At 37.6% G+C, this 14,575-nt stretch overlaps 1 protein-coding gene across 1 annotated transcript; it reads left to right on the top strand.

The window, feature by feature from the left end:
- Positions 1 to 1,471: 1,471 nt before the first annotated feature.
- On the top strand, positions 1,472 to 12,832 carry LOC113662358 (GTP-binding protein REM 2-like). Its single transcript, XM_047817979.1, has 5 exons — positions 1,472 to 1,627; positions 3,737 to 4,047; positions 5,222 to 5,295; positions 8,787 to 8,964; positions 11,995 to 12,832. The coding sequence occupies exons 2-5, from the start codon at positions 3,738 to 3,740 to the stop codon at positions 12,291 to 12,293; spliced, it is 861 nt and encodes a 286-aa protein (XP_047673935.1). The 5' UTR covers positions 1,472 to 1,627; position 3,737; the 3' UTR covers positions 12,294 to 12,832.
- The last annotated feature ends 1,743 nt before the right edge of the window (positions 12,833 to 14,575 follow it).

Below are 14,575 nucleotides of genomic sequence, written 5' to 3'. Positions count from 1 at the left end.
TTAATGAATGAATGAATGAATGAATGAATGAATCATCATCATCATCATCATCATCATCATCATATCACAAACTTTATCTGAATTAGGCCACGTTCACACTGCAAGTCTTCATGCTCAATTCGGATATTTTGCTCAGATCTGATTTTATTTGTTTGGCTGTTCACATTACCTTTTAAAATGTGACCTATATCAGATACCAGTGTGAACTGATGGCTGTTTCGAACTGACACGGATGCGCAAACGAACAATAACGATGATGTCACACGCAGCACGCCATTGCGCTAAAAAGTTGGCGAGGTTATGGGGGAAGTATTGTATCATCTGTTGCAAGCAAACATATCATGTAATGCTATAATGTGATGTATTCAATGCAAACATTATGAGCTGGTTCATGTAACCACTTTATATAACACTCTTAACACACACACGTTACCAGTCACGTTTTTGTTTTTTGTTTTTTGCGCCGGCGAAAACGTGACAAAAACTTGACTAGTAACGTGTGTGTGTTAAGCAAAAAAAAAAGTTTTCGCAGGCGCATAATTGTGACGAATGTCGATGTAGATTGACGTAAAAGTCGCATCAAATCCGCCTTGGCTGTTCACACTGCGGCCACATTGGGAAAAATCAGATTTGGGTCTGATTCAGGACCACATATGGAAGTGGCCCAGATCTGATTTGAAAAAATCAGATCTAGGCCAGATTTGAGCGTTCACACTACTCCTGAAGAAGTCTGACCTGGTCACTTGACACCAAAAAAAACAGATTTGGGCCACTTTTACCTGCAGTGTGAACGTGGCCTTAGAAAAAATAAACAGCAAGACAGTGATTCATTTAGAAACAAAAAGAGTTGAATCTTATTTGTGAGCTGACACAGTGAAATGAGCTGGATTTCCCATGACTATTGTACAGTAATGTGTATAGTGTATTGTTGTTTGTTGTAATGGACAAATCATATTTTTATGCTGTTTACGACCGAAAATCTTTCTGGTCAATAAGCTGGGGAGCCAAAGATTTCTGTATTTTTCAGTATTTTTTAGATGTTTATTTTGTATATGTGGGGATGTATATTGTGTATATGTGGGGCAAAACAAACTGATTTTAAAAGCGGTACTGGGTCACCTATACCATCATCATCATCATCATCATCATCATCATCATCATCATCATCATTAAAATCATCTTGTATCAGATTCCTGTGGAAATGTGGGTTGCTCTCTGCTGCCCCCTACTGATTCCAGGCTGTGAAAACGCTATAAATAAAGCGGTGTCTAGAAAATGTCTAGAATGTTTGCACAGGGGAAAAAACATTACTGGAGGGTAATTAAGACAGATTCTCTCCAGAATAGTATTAAAGACTTCATATATTAGAAAATCAGTTAAAGATTCGATTATAGATTTCTTAGTTTAGTTTATTAGAGAGAGAGAGAGAGAGAGAGAGAGAGAGAGAGTCGTGAGCGCGGATCAGGTGGATCCAGAGCAGAGAGTGGGCGTGTTCACGCCTGCGGGAGCGCGCATGATTAAAGGAACGGGAGCGCGCTCGAGTCGCTCCAAACTGAAGTGCAAGACGGCGAGAGACGCGCAGGAGCGAGAGCATCTCTGATGGGTGTTTTGGAGGTCATCGATCGAGGTAGGATTCGAGTTTGGTAAAAACAACAAGGAACCGCCTCCATTTGTAGCTTTTCTCTGTTTGTAAAAAAAAGAAGAAAAGAAAAAGAAAAAGAAAAGAAAAAGAAGGGGCAAGATTGGTGTGTGAATTGTGGTTAAGTTACAGGTGTAGAGGTGAAGTTTAGGAACAGGACGAGAGAGAGAGAGAGAGAGAGAGAGAGAGAGAGAGAGAGAGAGAGAGAGAGAGAGAGAGAGAGAGAGAGAAAGAGAGACAGAGAGAAAGAGAGACAGACAGACAGACAGAAAGAGAGAGAGAGCAAATAGATTAATCAATTAATCAATTAATATTTATTTGTATGAATATTTATTATTATTATTATTATTATTATTAATACTATTATTATTATTATACTTAATCAATTGCCAGATCTTTTTGCCTTGCTCTAGAAATTAATGCTTAAAAGGAGCAAAATAATCTGACATTAGGACAAAGACGATTTAAAGTTTAAAAATAGTCAAATATCTAGAAATAGTTTTAATAAAATTTTGGTTTATTGAAATAGTTTGGTATAAAATAGTAGATCAATTTGACTAGACTCAAGATATTTATACTTGCCATACTAATATTTCAGTTTTTACAGTGAGAGAGAAAGATTGAAACTGTCCCTGCCCTCCTCCTCCGACTGTCTGTCTGCCTCTCTCTCTCTCTCTCTCTCTCTCTCTCTCTCTCTCTCTCTCTCTCTCTCTCTCTCTCTCTCTCTCTCTCTGAGTGTGTGTGTCTGTGTGTCTCAGTTAGGTAACAGGTAAAAGCCTGGTGGTCTCCAGTCATGTTTCTTTGAACTCAGTCCATCTTCATGTTCCTCTAATTTTGAGTGATATTGCAGGGTAGATGGAGAAGATTTATTACTAATTAATCTTCTGTTCATTTGAATCATTTTATAAACACTTGACTCATTGGGCCAAAGAGATTCTAGAGGCAGAGCTTTGTAAAAAAGAAAGAATGTCGAACCACCGAACAGTTAGATACCAAATCAAAAAAACAAAAAATACAGACTAATATTACCTAATTCACCTTTGTTCAACTGTGCTGTCATGCAGGTCGGTAGAGTTTGGGTTTAGATTTCCATGACAAATCTTTTCTTACAGGATATAAATCAGAATCTCTCTCTCTCTCTCTCTCTCTCTCTCTCTCTCTCTCTCTCTCTCTCTCTCTCTCTCTCTCTCTCTCTCTGTCTCTCTCTGTCTTTATTTGTTCTAACCACCAAAATTAAAAACCCATATTAGTTTCAATCTATCATCTTGACAGAAATCCAGATTCAGATTTAGATCTCTTCCTAGGGAGCCAGCCAGGAGTGAGGAAAGGAACGATGATCAGTATGAGCAGATTGTGAACAATATGAGATCCTGGGATGAGAACAGGACAATGTTTATGATTAAGATTCAAGCAGTAGGTATGAAATCTACAGTATGCAGGTGAGAGCTCGTAAACAAGATCTTTCAGGTATCCATGTGGGAGCCACCCACTGCCAGAAGGTGAGTCAAGAATGCCGGAGCTCCTCGCACACTGGGATGAATATGATGAGTAGAAGTGTGTGAGGATAACACAAGAGCCAGCAGGAGAACGCTCTTCGTGTTTGCGCCGCTATTGATTCCTGTGTGCGAGCTGTTCGTTCGAAGGAGATCTTACGTTGCCTCTCAACCTTAAATATAATACGTCTGTCTGTCATGTCAGGTTTGATTTTGCAATACAATGAATTAGTGCTTTTGACTCACGCCTTGTGTTTGTTCTAGTTACCATTGTATTTCTTGTCATTTTTAGTCATGAGCTCATTCTGGCTCGTTTCTTTTTCCCACATGGGGGTGGACGGAAGGTTCTGTTGGGGTGTGTTTATAAAAAGGGGCTAATATACATAAATTACACACAAACGAGCAGGTTGTCACCTCCTACAACACATTACACACTTGCATTGAGGCCAGTGTTCTACACAGTTCCCAGGTTATTTGTAATAGTGAGCAGAAACGACACACTGCGGCTTTATCTTGTTTTTGATAATGATTATGAAACCATAAGTGAACATAAATAAAAATAAATGAATGCTACATCTTTTGTTTCTTCTTTCAATCTGCATAGCATGACTCTGTCCAGCGCCCCGCCTGTCCGCAGAGGAAGCACTCCTGTTCCGTTCAAATATCAGCTCAGAAGAGAAGAAGCAGTCAACGATGACTGTGACTGGACGCCAGGAATCGGTGTAACTGAAGCAACTTCGCCTCCTCCAGTTAGCTTCGTCCCAGCTCAGGATGAGGCTGCGGGTGCTGACGTGGAGGAAAAACAGGGAGGACCGTTCAGGATCGCCCTGCTCGGCCAGAACGGTGTGGGGAAGACGTCGCTCGCTATCGCCCTCACAGGGGAAATAGACAGAACTGCATCTGTGGACTCAGATGGTATATCAAATCAATTCGCTACGACAAAGCATAAGATGGAACGATAATAGTGCTTTGCATATACGTTAGTACTGTTGTTACGGTTAGAGACCATGAATAATGCTACGCTTAGCTATTTACAGGTTTATCAGAGGTCACGTTCTCTAGCGATGTTCGAGTCTTGTTTGTGTGGATTGCAAAGAAAATGAACAGAGAAGTGATTTTATTGCTAATCTGAACGGATCAGTTTGGTTTTTATATATTAGCCTTAGTCCTGTTGTAAAATCACATTCCAAAGGGCATCCTATTGACTTCCGGTGTCATATGTAACACACACATTTGGCACTACATTACAGTCGGTTACAAAAAAAACCCACTCCATTTGAGATTCCGCCAAACAGTTTAATTGTAATAAGTTCCTGATCATTGTTATTGATAAAGAATTGACGTTTGTGGAGTTTGCAGTGTTTTAGGGGCGTCTTCCTTGTACAGTGTTCCTGCTTCCTCCTCCAGTCCAAAGTCATGCCATGTAGAATAATTGGAATCTCTAAATTGTCTGGAATTTGTGAATGAGTGTGTGCACACCTGAGATTGGTCCAGGGTTCCACTATGATATCCACCTGCCCAAGACTCCTAAAATTCCACGTGACTGCATAGGATAAGTGTTAGACACTTAGAGTCTAGTATCTCTAGATTAGCTAGTAATAAATGAATAAAAATGATTCAATAAAATGATACATTATCATAATTTTAATAAATCAGGAACTCACATGGACATGGATTTGCATTTTGACTTTTTTTACCTCATATCGTTTAATCCTAAATGATACCAAAGATTGAATGAGGATGATGACGAGGATGATGACAATGATATTATTTAGTGGAACAATTCTCTGCACAAGTCTTTTATTTCTTTTTATTAAACATTTTTTAATGCTTTTCTGTTTTTTTTCATATGGCCTCCCCAAGCACTTGGTAAACAGAAACCAGAAGCATGACCTTGACTGTTAGTATAGCTTGGCAGACAACAGCTTGATTTTTTTCTTGTACTCTGTGGAGGTCTTATTGCAGTTACATAAGCACCTCTGTCGAGAGATAGAAGAAAAAAAAAAGCAGTCTCTCAGGAGCTGTTCTCTCCTGGGTTATGACTGTGCGTGTGTGTGTGTGTGTGTCTGTGTGTGTGTCTGTCTCACAGGCGAGGGCTACGTTCGCACCGTTACCGTGGACAACGAGGAGAGCACCATTTTTATCTTTGATAACTGGAGACAGGTGAGATTTTAATACCTCTACGTATCTTGTTCTTCTTCTGAATTCTAAGTATAAGGTTAAAATTTATATTAGTCCTACATTTCCTTTTTTTTTATGCTTGTCACTCGAAGCTTCAGCAACAGATTAGGAAAAGTGTTTGTTTTCGAACCTACAGGACACATTAAGCTTTTTTAAATTATTATTTAGTTGTTAGTTTTTTTTCGAATAAAAATTGTATATTATATTTATGCTAGCTGTTAAATATATTATACTAATTAATGTTAAAAATTGCCAATATACAAAAAAAAAAAAAAAATACAAAATTATTAACACAAACCAGACATACATTAGACAAAGTCGGTCCTCAACTGTGCACCTACAGTAAATAAGGTTTCAGTCTTTGCAAGTGTCGGGATTTCACAGATTTCTTTGTCGATGAGAATATACATAGAAAAACCGCAGTTTAAAACAATTCTCTGACTGCTGCAAACTTTTATCTTTCATTTGATTGTTTTGTTGTTGCAAAATAAACACCGGAATGAGACGACCAGAGTCTTTCCAGGTTATCAGTAAGCTTATAGATTTAAGTGACGTGACATACGGCTAAGTATGCTAACCCACACACAGAATTCGTTCTCTGCATTTAACCCATCCAAAGTGCACACACACACAGCAGTGAACACACACACACACCGTGAACACACACCCGGAGCAGTGGGCAGCCATTTATGCTGTGGTGCCCGGGGAGCAGTTGGGAGGGTTCGGTGCCTTGCTCAAGGGCGCCTCAGACGTGGTCTTGCCGGCCCAAGACTCAAACCCACAACCTTAGGCTTAGGAGTCAAACTCTCTAACCATTAGGCCAGGACTTCCCCTTTAATTAATTATCTATATTTTAACCTGTCATAAACTCCAAAATTCTGATTATTTCTAAATGATGTGTTCAGAAGGGTAGAGATGCTTCAGTTTTTGCAGGATGAAGCTTCAGAGCCATTTCCTAACTCTACCTTTGCTTGGATCATACCTTGGATTTGTTGGTCAGCGATATGATGCAACGCTAATAAACAAAAGAGTAAAACAGCACTCTGTGGACCGGTAATGACATTTGTCTCTGGAGGAAGGTGTAGGCATAGAGCAGGGGTATTCAATTAAAATTCAAAGAGGTCCAATTACTAAGATTTCCTCCCAGCAAAGGTCCGAATCTTATATTGTCACTTAAAATAGTGTACCCTCATGTTAATAAAATCAAAAACGCACATACATTTCTATATAATTTATTGTTACATTTCAAGTGTTTTCAAAGTCTGAACTTGTACAGTACGGCACTTGAATGGAAAACAACCCTGTAGTTATCTTTACTACATGTCAAGTAACAGACAACAGACACTAAATTTCTTCTGAATAAAATAAATAAATAGTGCAAACACAGCTTTGTGCAGCCTGAACTTAGGGCCTATATTTCAAGTAATGTAAAACATTCAGAATCTTTTGAATAAAATAAAAGTGCTTTTAATCTTTAAGAAAAAAATGAAACAAAAGACTTTTGAGCTGCCCCTTTATTAAACATTAACTACATTAATAACACAGGAACCTTTCCACCTCTCCTTACTCCCTTTCCATCTTCCGTTCCTACTGAGAGAAATGGGCATGTAACTGTCCTGCCAGCAGTTTGAATCTTAATTGTCCTGCCAGCATAATTAGGTGCATTACTGCCACCTTCTGCTCTGGAGTATAGAACAGAAACAATCTGTTTTTGGCTTGGCTTTTGGAGGAATAGAGGAAACCTGCTTAAAAGTCAGTAGTGAATGTGTGGTGTAGAGAAGGATGACATGCTGTGGCTGGGCATTAGAGAAAGATAAAGGTGTATAGACACAACACTCATGGACAAACAGTATGTTTCCTGTTATTTGATTTTTCCTGGATTTTGCAAGAATCGTTCCATGATTTCTTCTTTAAGATCGAAGAGATTTCCTAAGCTTAAATTAACTCACAAAATCTCGTCATACTTGTGATGTTTGCTGTAATGTTTTTCAGTATGAAAAACTCACACGCAAGTCAATAATAGTGTGGAAAATTTCCTTTTTTTACATGCATTGTTGGGGTTTTGTTGGTGTGTTATTTTGCATGTGAAAGAGGAGCTGTAAGAGAAAGCAGTTCCATCTAAAATGTATGAAAAGGCACAAAATCTTAAAAAGTTAGATTTTTTTCTTAGCTTGTGAAAGGTTCCGCTATATAAAATGAACAAACCATGAATAAAAAACAGATAAACAGACAGATAAAACAGATTGTTACAGATAGATAGATAGATAGATAGATAGATAGATAGATAGATAGATAGATAGATAGATAGATAGATAGATAGATAGATAGATAGATAGAGACAGACAGACAGACAGACAGACAGACAGACAGACAGACAGACAGACAGATAGTGTCAGCAATGCAGGGTAAAACAGACCCAAATGCAGGATAGCTAAAATAAACTTATTTATTAACTTAAAAATCACAAAACAGGGACAAAGACACGGCACAAGACACAACACGGGACGAGACCAAGGATGAGGATTCCGCGCCACCATAGGCAACGTGGCACGGTTAAATACACTAGACAATTAACACATGAAGAACAGGTGTGCAGAGGCGGGGAGGAAGGGCGGGGCAGACATGTGAACACAGAACATAAACAAAAGCACGTGGCTAAAGTTCCATCTGGATCCTGACAGACAGACAGACAGACAGACAGACAGACAGACAGACAGACAGACAGACAGACAGACAGATAGATAGATAGATAGATAGATAGATAGATAGATAGATAGATAGATAGATAGATAGATAGATAGATAGATAGATAGATAGATAGATAGATAGATAGACACAGACAGACAGACAGACAGACAGATAGATAGATAGATAGATAGATAGATAGATAGATAGATAGATAGACACAGACAGAGAGACAGACAGATAGATAGACACAGACAGAGAGACAGACAGATAGATAGACACATACAGATAGACAGACAGACAGACAGATAGATAAATAGATAAAGTGTGTAAATGAAGTGCAGATAAATATGTAAATACAATGTAGGTAGTGTGCTGCTGTACTATGCATGTTTAGTTGCATTGTGTTGTGCTGTGAATGAGTGCCTATGAAGCTGGGGTTCTACAACAGCCACATTACCACTGCACTTTTCTAGCATGCTTGTTTTAATTTAAAATTTATTCCTATAGTTATAGCTGATCCCATCAAGGCCAACCTCCTCACGTGATTTCACAATGTAACTGGTTTACACTAATACTCCATGAATCGATCACTTTCATGCTACATCATTCAATCAAGGAGTTAAAGTATGGAATGAAATGGAATGAAATCTGAAATTTATCTGCACTATAAATATTCTTTCTCAAATCAGACATACTCTTTTACGATCTATTAGTCGGTCATTAGTCATTACTTGGACACCAATGCTAATTCGTATGCTAATTGCCTCTCTCTGTTTTTCCAACAGGATCTGTCCATGCTGGTGTGTGAAGTATGTGTGTTGGTGTTTTCGGTGACAGACCGACGCAGCTTTCACCGCACGGCTCAGCTCCGCCTCCTTCTCAGGGAAAACCAACCTCAAACTCCCATCATCCTCGTGGGCAACAAGAGCGACTTGGTGCGCTCACGTGAGGTCAGCACGGAGGGTACGTTCTTCAGAACTTCTCACTGCTGATTTGGAAAGATACTAGATATTTGGTTTATTTTCAAAGCTCTATGTGGGATCCATTTTCATTTAGAGAAGTGCAGATTTTTTATCATCTCTTACTGAAAATAAAACCAATTACTCCAGGCTATTGTCAGGACAGGATTTATTTACTTCAAGTCAGTCTTTTCTTGGCTTAGCAGAAATCAGAACTTGAACAGCACGTGACTAGTATCATGTGAATATCAGGACCTAGCAACGGCTAACAACAATAGCTGAATAAATACTGAACATCATGGAAGGTTAAATACGTGAGACAAAAACATATAAAACAAAACAATACACAACATATTACAAAAAAGTACTAAGATGTGAAAGTGTACAATACCTGCTCCGGAGCAGAACAACAAGACCTGTTGGTTTATTTTTACACTGATGCGAAAACGCGAGACGAGCCGTTATTTTAAGCGCTCACGCGCTGTACTGTATTTATCCTCTCGTGTTTGATGGTGCCACAAATAGGATGGTTAAAACCAGGGTTTAAAAATGGACCTATAATTATAACCCAGGATTGCGTTTACAATGGAATTAGAATAATGATCCAGGTTTAATTATTCAAGTGTGAATAAATAAATAAATAAAGTCTTACTTACTTACAGTACTTATTATGTTCCACTTGTAGGTCTCTGTTGGACCAAACATTGGATTGTGACAAAACACACTGAAGCTATAACACCTAAAAGTGTTTCTCATTGCAGTTTTATATATGTTATACAGCTGCTACAGAAATTACTGAACACAAATTTTTCCCCCCACAGAGTACAACATTTTTACCAACATTTTAAAATCTTTAACAACACGAACCGAAGGAGAGAGATTGAGATCTGACAAAGTAGAGCGATTGAGATCGGACGAAGTAGAGAGATTAAGACTCGATCCAGAGCCAATGTGATCACATGTAGATTTATTTTCTTGAAGATATGGCTCTTTAAATCGAGTTTTTTTGTGTGTGTAGTTTGACCTTTGTGTTGGTTTTGGTTAATGCCTGGAGGTTTCTGCTAGCATCATTACTCTTTACTGCAATCTCTTTTCGATTTCTGCCCATCGAATCTCTCTCACCTTACTAATGCTTCTCAGACTCTTTAAAGCTCTCTCTCTCTCTCTCTCTCTCTCTCTCTCTCTCTCTCTCTCTCTCTCTCTCTCTCTCTCTCTCTCTCTCTCTTTCTCTCATTAATTATATGACTGCTGCTTTAACAATGAATCAACAAACAAGACCAATAACTAAAGGAAAATATAAGCAGTAACGAATAAAATAAACACTAATAGATATGAATTTAAGTAAAAGATATTGATATATATATATATATAAATATTTACATAAATAATAATAGAATTGGATTAGATTAGTGAGTGTGTGTGTGTGTGTGTGTGTGTGTGTGTGTGTGTGTGTGTGTGTGTGTGTGTGTGTGTGTGTGTGTGTGTGTGTGTGATGTACACTGCTGGAGGATGTAGGTTTGGATGTTGGCAGATTAGTGAAAGCAGAGATACACATACACAATGGTAGGGGACAGTAGTACCTACTCTGTGTGGGAGGATTTCATACTGAATGAATTTTTTTCTCCTCACACATATGCACTTACACACTCACTCACACACTCACGCACGTACATACACACGCACACATGCACACACAAATGCGCACGCGCACAGACACATACATACACACGTTCACATTCGAACACGCATGCATGCGTTCACATGCGCACACACACACACACACAATGAAAAAGACTTGCAAGAAAAAACAAAGACCAACATATATACAACAAATAGACACCAAGCCAAGACAGAGAGAGTTTGACATGCAAACACAGACACACACACACTCACACCAAACCAAAGACAGAGAGAGTGAGAGAACAAAAAATATACGCAGAGACACACCTGCAAAACAAATTGTCAAGCATACACTTATACATACATAACATGAATGTACATATAGGACTGTGTCTTTTATGTAATAATCTGTGTGCCTTAGTATTTTTCTCTACATTATCAGGGTGTGTTCATCTGTGTATTCTGGCGTATTAGGGGTGATCAGAATGTGTCTGAATTTCAGAAGAATATTACTGTATGTAATAACAGTATCGGCATTCTCATTATCACATAAGTCCATCTGCAGCTCGTTGAATGACATTTAAGGTTAATTGCATTCGCAGGAAATCATAATGTTCTCGCTTCAAACACGAATTGTCTAGTCTTTTTCCCCTGCATTCTTTTTCCATTTCCTTGCTCTAACAGGATTTAAGAATATCCTCTGTGTGTGTGTGTATGTGTGTGTGTATGTGTGTGTGTATGTGTGTGTGTCTGTGTGTGTGTGTGTGTGTGTGTGTGTGTGTGTGTGTGTGTGTCAGGGTAGATGTGACGTTTTATAATGAGGTTTTTCACCTGGGAAGGCACACATCTGTTGCCCTGCTCTCACTGTGTAGTGTTTACAGGGCACAGTGATGATGACTCACAAGGAGAGAAGGGAACATGGGCTTTCGAAACAATTTTCATACTCCTAAACCGGTCCCTCCAGAAATTCTCAATTTTGCAATTGCTTGTATGAACACGAACTTGCGATTACAACAAATTTTCCACAGATTTTTCACAAGGCATATCATGTGACTTCATGACAACACGTACTCAGCCAAAATCCATTTTCAATACTTGTGTGTGGAACACGAATACTGTTATCACTGAAAGTAATTACATGTGTTTCCACTGGTAGGAGTTTAAAAGAATTCTGTGCTTGAAATTTCAACAATTCAGTAGTTTTCTTCTAGCTGCTATAAAATGTCTGTGCAAATATGTTTATTTTGAGAAATCCCAAAATAGTGGATTATAATCAGATTGTTGCCGACAAAAATGCTTGCATTTGCTTGAAACTTGCTTGAGTTGGCAAAATGACAAGCACAGGAATTCTAAGATTTAAACCCAAAGCCCTAATTTATTAGCAAATGAGATTACTGCTGTGTTTCTTTCACAGAGGCTCGATCCAATGCTGCACTCTATGATTCCCCTTATGTGGAGCTGTCTGCATCTCTGGATCATGGCACCACCAAGCTTCTGGAGCTGGCTGTGCGGGCAGCACGAGGAGAAAACCTGGGATCCTTAGGGGTCGTCGGGGCAGATGGAGCGACAGGAGGTCGGCGTGAGAGCCTGAGCACAAGGGCTAAGCGATTTCTGTCTAACCTTGTACCACGCTATCCTCGAGAAAAAGAGCGCGACAGCGGAAAGTTCTTCAGGCAGAAATCTCGCTCCTGTCACGATCTTGGAGCTTTGTGAGTCATAGACTGATAGAGTGGTAGAGAAGCTGAAAAACAGAGACAAAAGTAAGAAGGAGATAAAGAGGAGTAAGATTGACAACGGAGCGTTAAACGACCAGAGCCTAGAAGGAAACAAGTTTTAAAGAGGTGTATGAAAGTAAGAAGTAAAGACATGTGAATGACAAGAATTAAAAAAGTTAAATAAAATACCTTAATAATATCTAATGCCAGGTGATTGAGGTAAAACTGTAGACCTTTTTCTGACTGAACAAATGTAGATTGCATGCTCCATTATATACGTACAAAAAAATCAAATGGTATAGGCAGTCCAGTTACTGTGAGTATTTGTGGTATCCTGCTATATTTGTGTATCCAACTCCAGCATCCTGGGGAAATCAGCTTTCTGTTCAAACTGTAGAATGAACCTTTTTTTAACAGATTGCAATCACCTTACTGAATGTGCCACTGAATTGTACGTGTGAGAACTTACTTTCTTAAATCCCCAAATGTACATTCTCCATTGCTCAGAGGTGCATTAAAATATTTCACTAAAGTCAAGATAGCGTTCTGTGCCATCATTTAAAAGTCAATATCATCAGTCTTGATGTGCAGTCAGCTCTTGATGAAGCTCTGTGGGTCAATATGATCCGATTGGTAAGTAGTAAAAGTAGTAATGTGAAACATAAACACTTAGGATTTTAATACTTTAAAAATGATAATATAATGCTATGAATATGTATGAGTATCAGCTACTAAAGAGAGGTTTTTAGAAATTAATAAACAGTGTGTATTGAATGTTATTTAGAATCTTTTCAATGTGTCCAACTAAATATTGATATTGAATAAGACCTACCTAATTTAATATGATAAGGTAAGGTGAGCATATGTGAAGCAGATAATATCAAGAAACTGCTGTCTCAGTTTAAGTTCCTGTAAACCAGAGGACCGTTGCCTGGCTACAGTAGTCATAGAAACTGGGAAACGGGGGAATTATATATATATATATATATATATATATATATATATATATATATATATATATATATATATATATATATATATATATATAATGTGTGTGTGTGTGTGTGTGTGTGTGTGTGTGTGTGTGTGTTCTATTCTATTCTAAAGGTATGACTGAGAAAAGCTACTTTTGGAAATGATAATAAAGATCAAGAACCTCACCTTAAAGTATTTAAAGCATAGTTTTATTAATTATTAATAATTAATTCAGAGCATTTTCCGTTTTTCATTCACAAATTATTCACGTCGATTTTTTAACATAGTGTTTTCTGTCTTCATCAAAAGGGATGTGGGAAATGATGAGTTCACAATGTCGAGTAAACCGCTATGTGGCGACAGAACCTCATTAATCATCCACAGAAACGTCTTTATTGTAGATTACGGTAGTCGTAATCTAAAAAAAAAAACAGGATTAGTTAGCTGCCTTTTGTGGAGTGAATATCGTGAGTGTGAGTGCAAAAGAACACAAACATCTGAAGCTTTGGATTTTTTCAGCAAAAAACTCAGTAAAAATATCTTTTTTTAATTCTTTAATTTATTGACTATATCCTATTATAAGATTACAGTAAACCAAACCTAAGATTATTAATCCTATTACTAACTAAAACTTGTTTGACTACATTTAAGATTGATTTTTCTTCTGGCAGATCATTTTGTTTATTTCTAGAAAGAAATACCAACGGTTGCAAAAATGATCAGCCAAAGATTATTTCATTTCTTGAAATGAGTAAAAATCTCTAGAATTAGTTTTAAATTATCTCAGATTTCATGTATTGTAATCTTCTATATGGAAAAAAAAATACTAGCTCATCAAAACTAGATTCAACAAATTTTAGCTTACTTACTGATGACAATTTCAATTGACAATTTACTGACAATTTCCATTGATATGCAACCCATAAAACCCAAACATATAAAATATTTTTGTTTTGTATCTAATTTAAATTTGTTAGCTTAATCACACTTGTTCTTGTCAAACACGATCATAGGCTAGCTAGTGGATTTAAAAAACAAAAACATATATAAAACCAAAAAGTTAAATAAACAACATATACAGTCAAATAAAGTTAAAAATTGCTAACATACATAAGTATTTGACAGCTAAAATCAACCCACAATTTATTGCTGACCTTGAGTTCAGTCAACTGGAGTGCTTCACATTAATGTCATTTTCTTCAGTGAACAATTGAAAGATTTTCACAATAGAATAGCGTAGAAAAAAAATCAATGAATCTATTGCAAATACTTGTGCTTATCAAAAACTGTGTCTGTGTAGTCTAT

This window comes from Tachysurus fulvidraco, chromosome 9 (assembly GCF_022655615.1).
Source record: "Tachysurus fulvidraco isolate hzauxx_2018 chromosome 9, HZAU_PFXX_2.0, whole genome shotgun sequence".
Classification (NCBI taxonomy): Eukaryota; Metazoa; Chordata; class Actinopteri; order Siluriformes; family Bagridae; genus Tachysurus; species Tachysurus fulvidraco.
Note: the sequence above shows the minus strand (reverse complement) of the source record. Positions and strands in the feature narration are given on the sequence as shown.

Bases quoted from the DNA above. Each gene is read 5' to 3' on its own strand.
- LOC113662358 (XM_047817979.1), top strand. From the start codon at position 3,738: ATGACTCTGTCCAGCGCCCCGCCTGTCCGCAGAGGAAGCACTCCTGTT. The intron at 4,048-5,221 runs GTATATCAAATC...TCTGTCTCACAG, and splicing joins TGCATCTGTGGACTCAGATG to GCGAGGGCTACGTTCGCACC. The intron at 5,296-8,786 runs GTGAGATTTTAA...TTTTTCCAACAG, and splicing joins TCTTTGATAACTGGAGACAG to GATCTGTCCATGCTGGTGTG.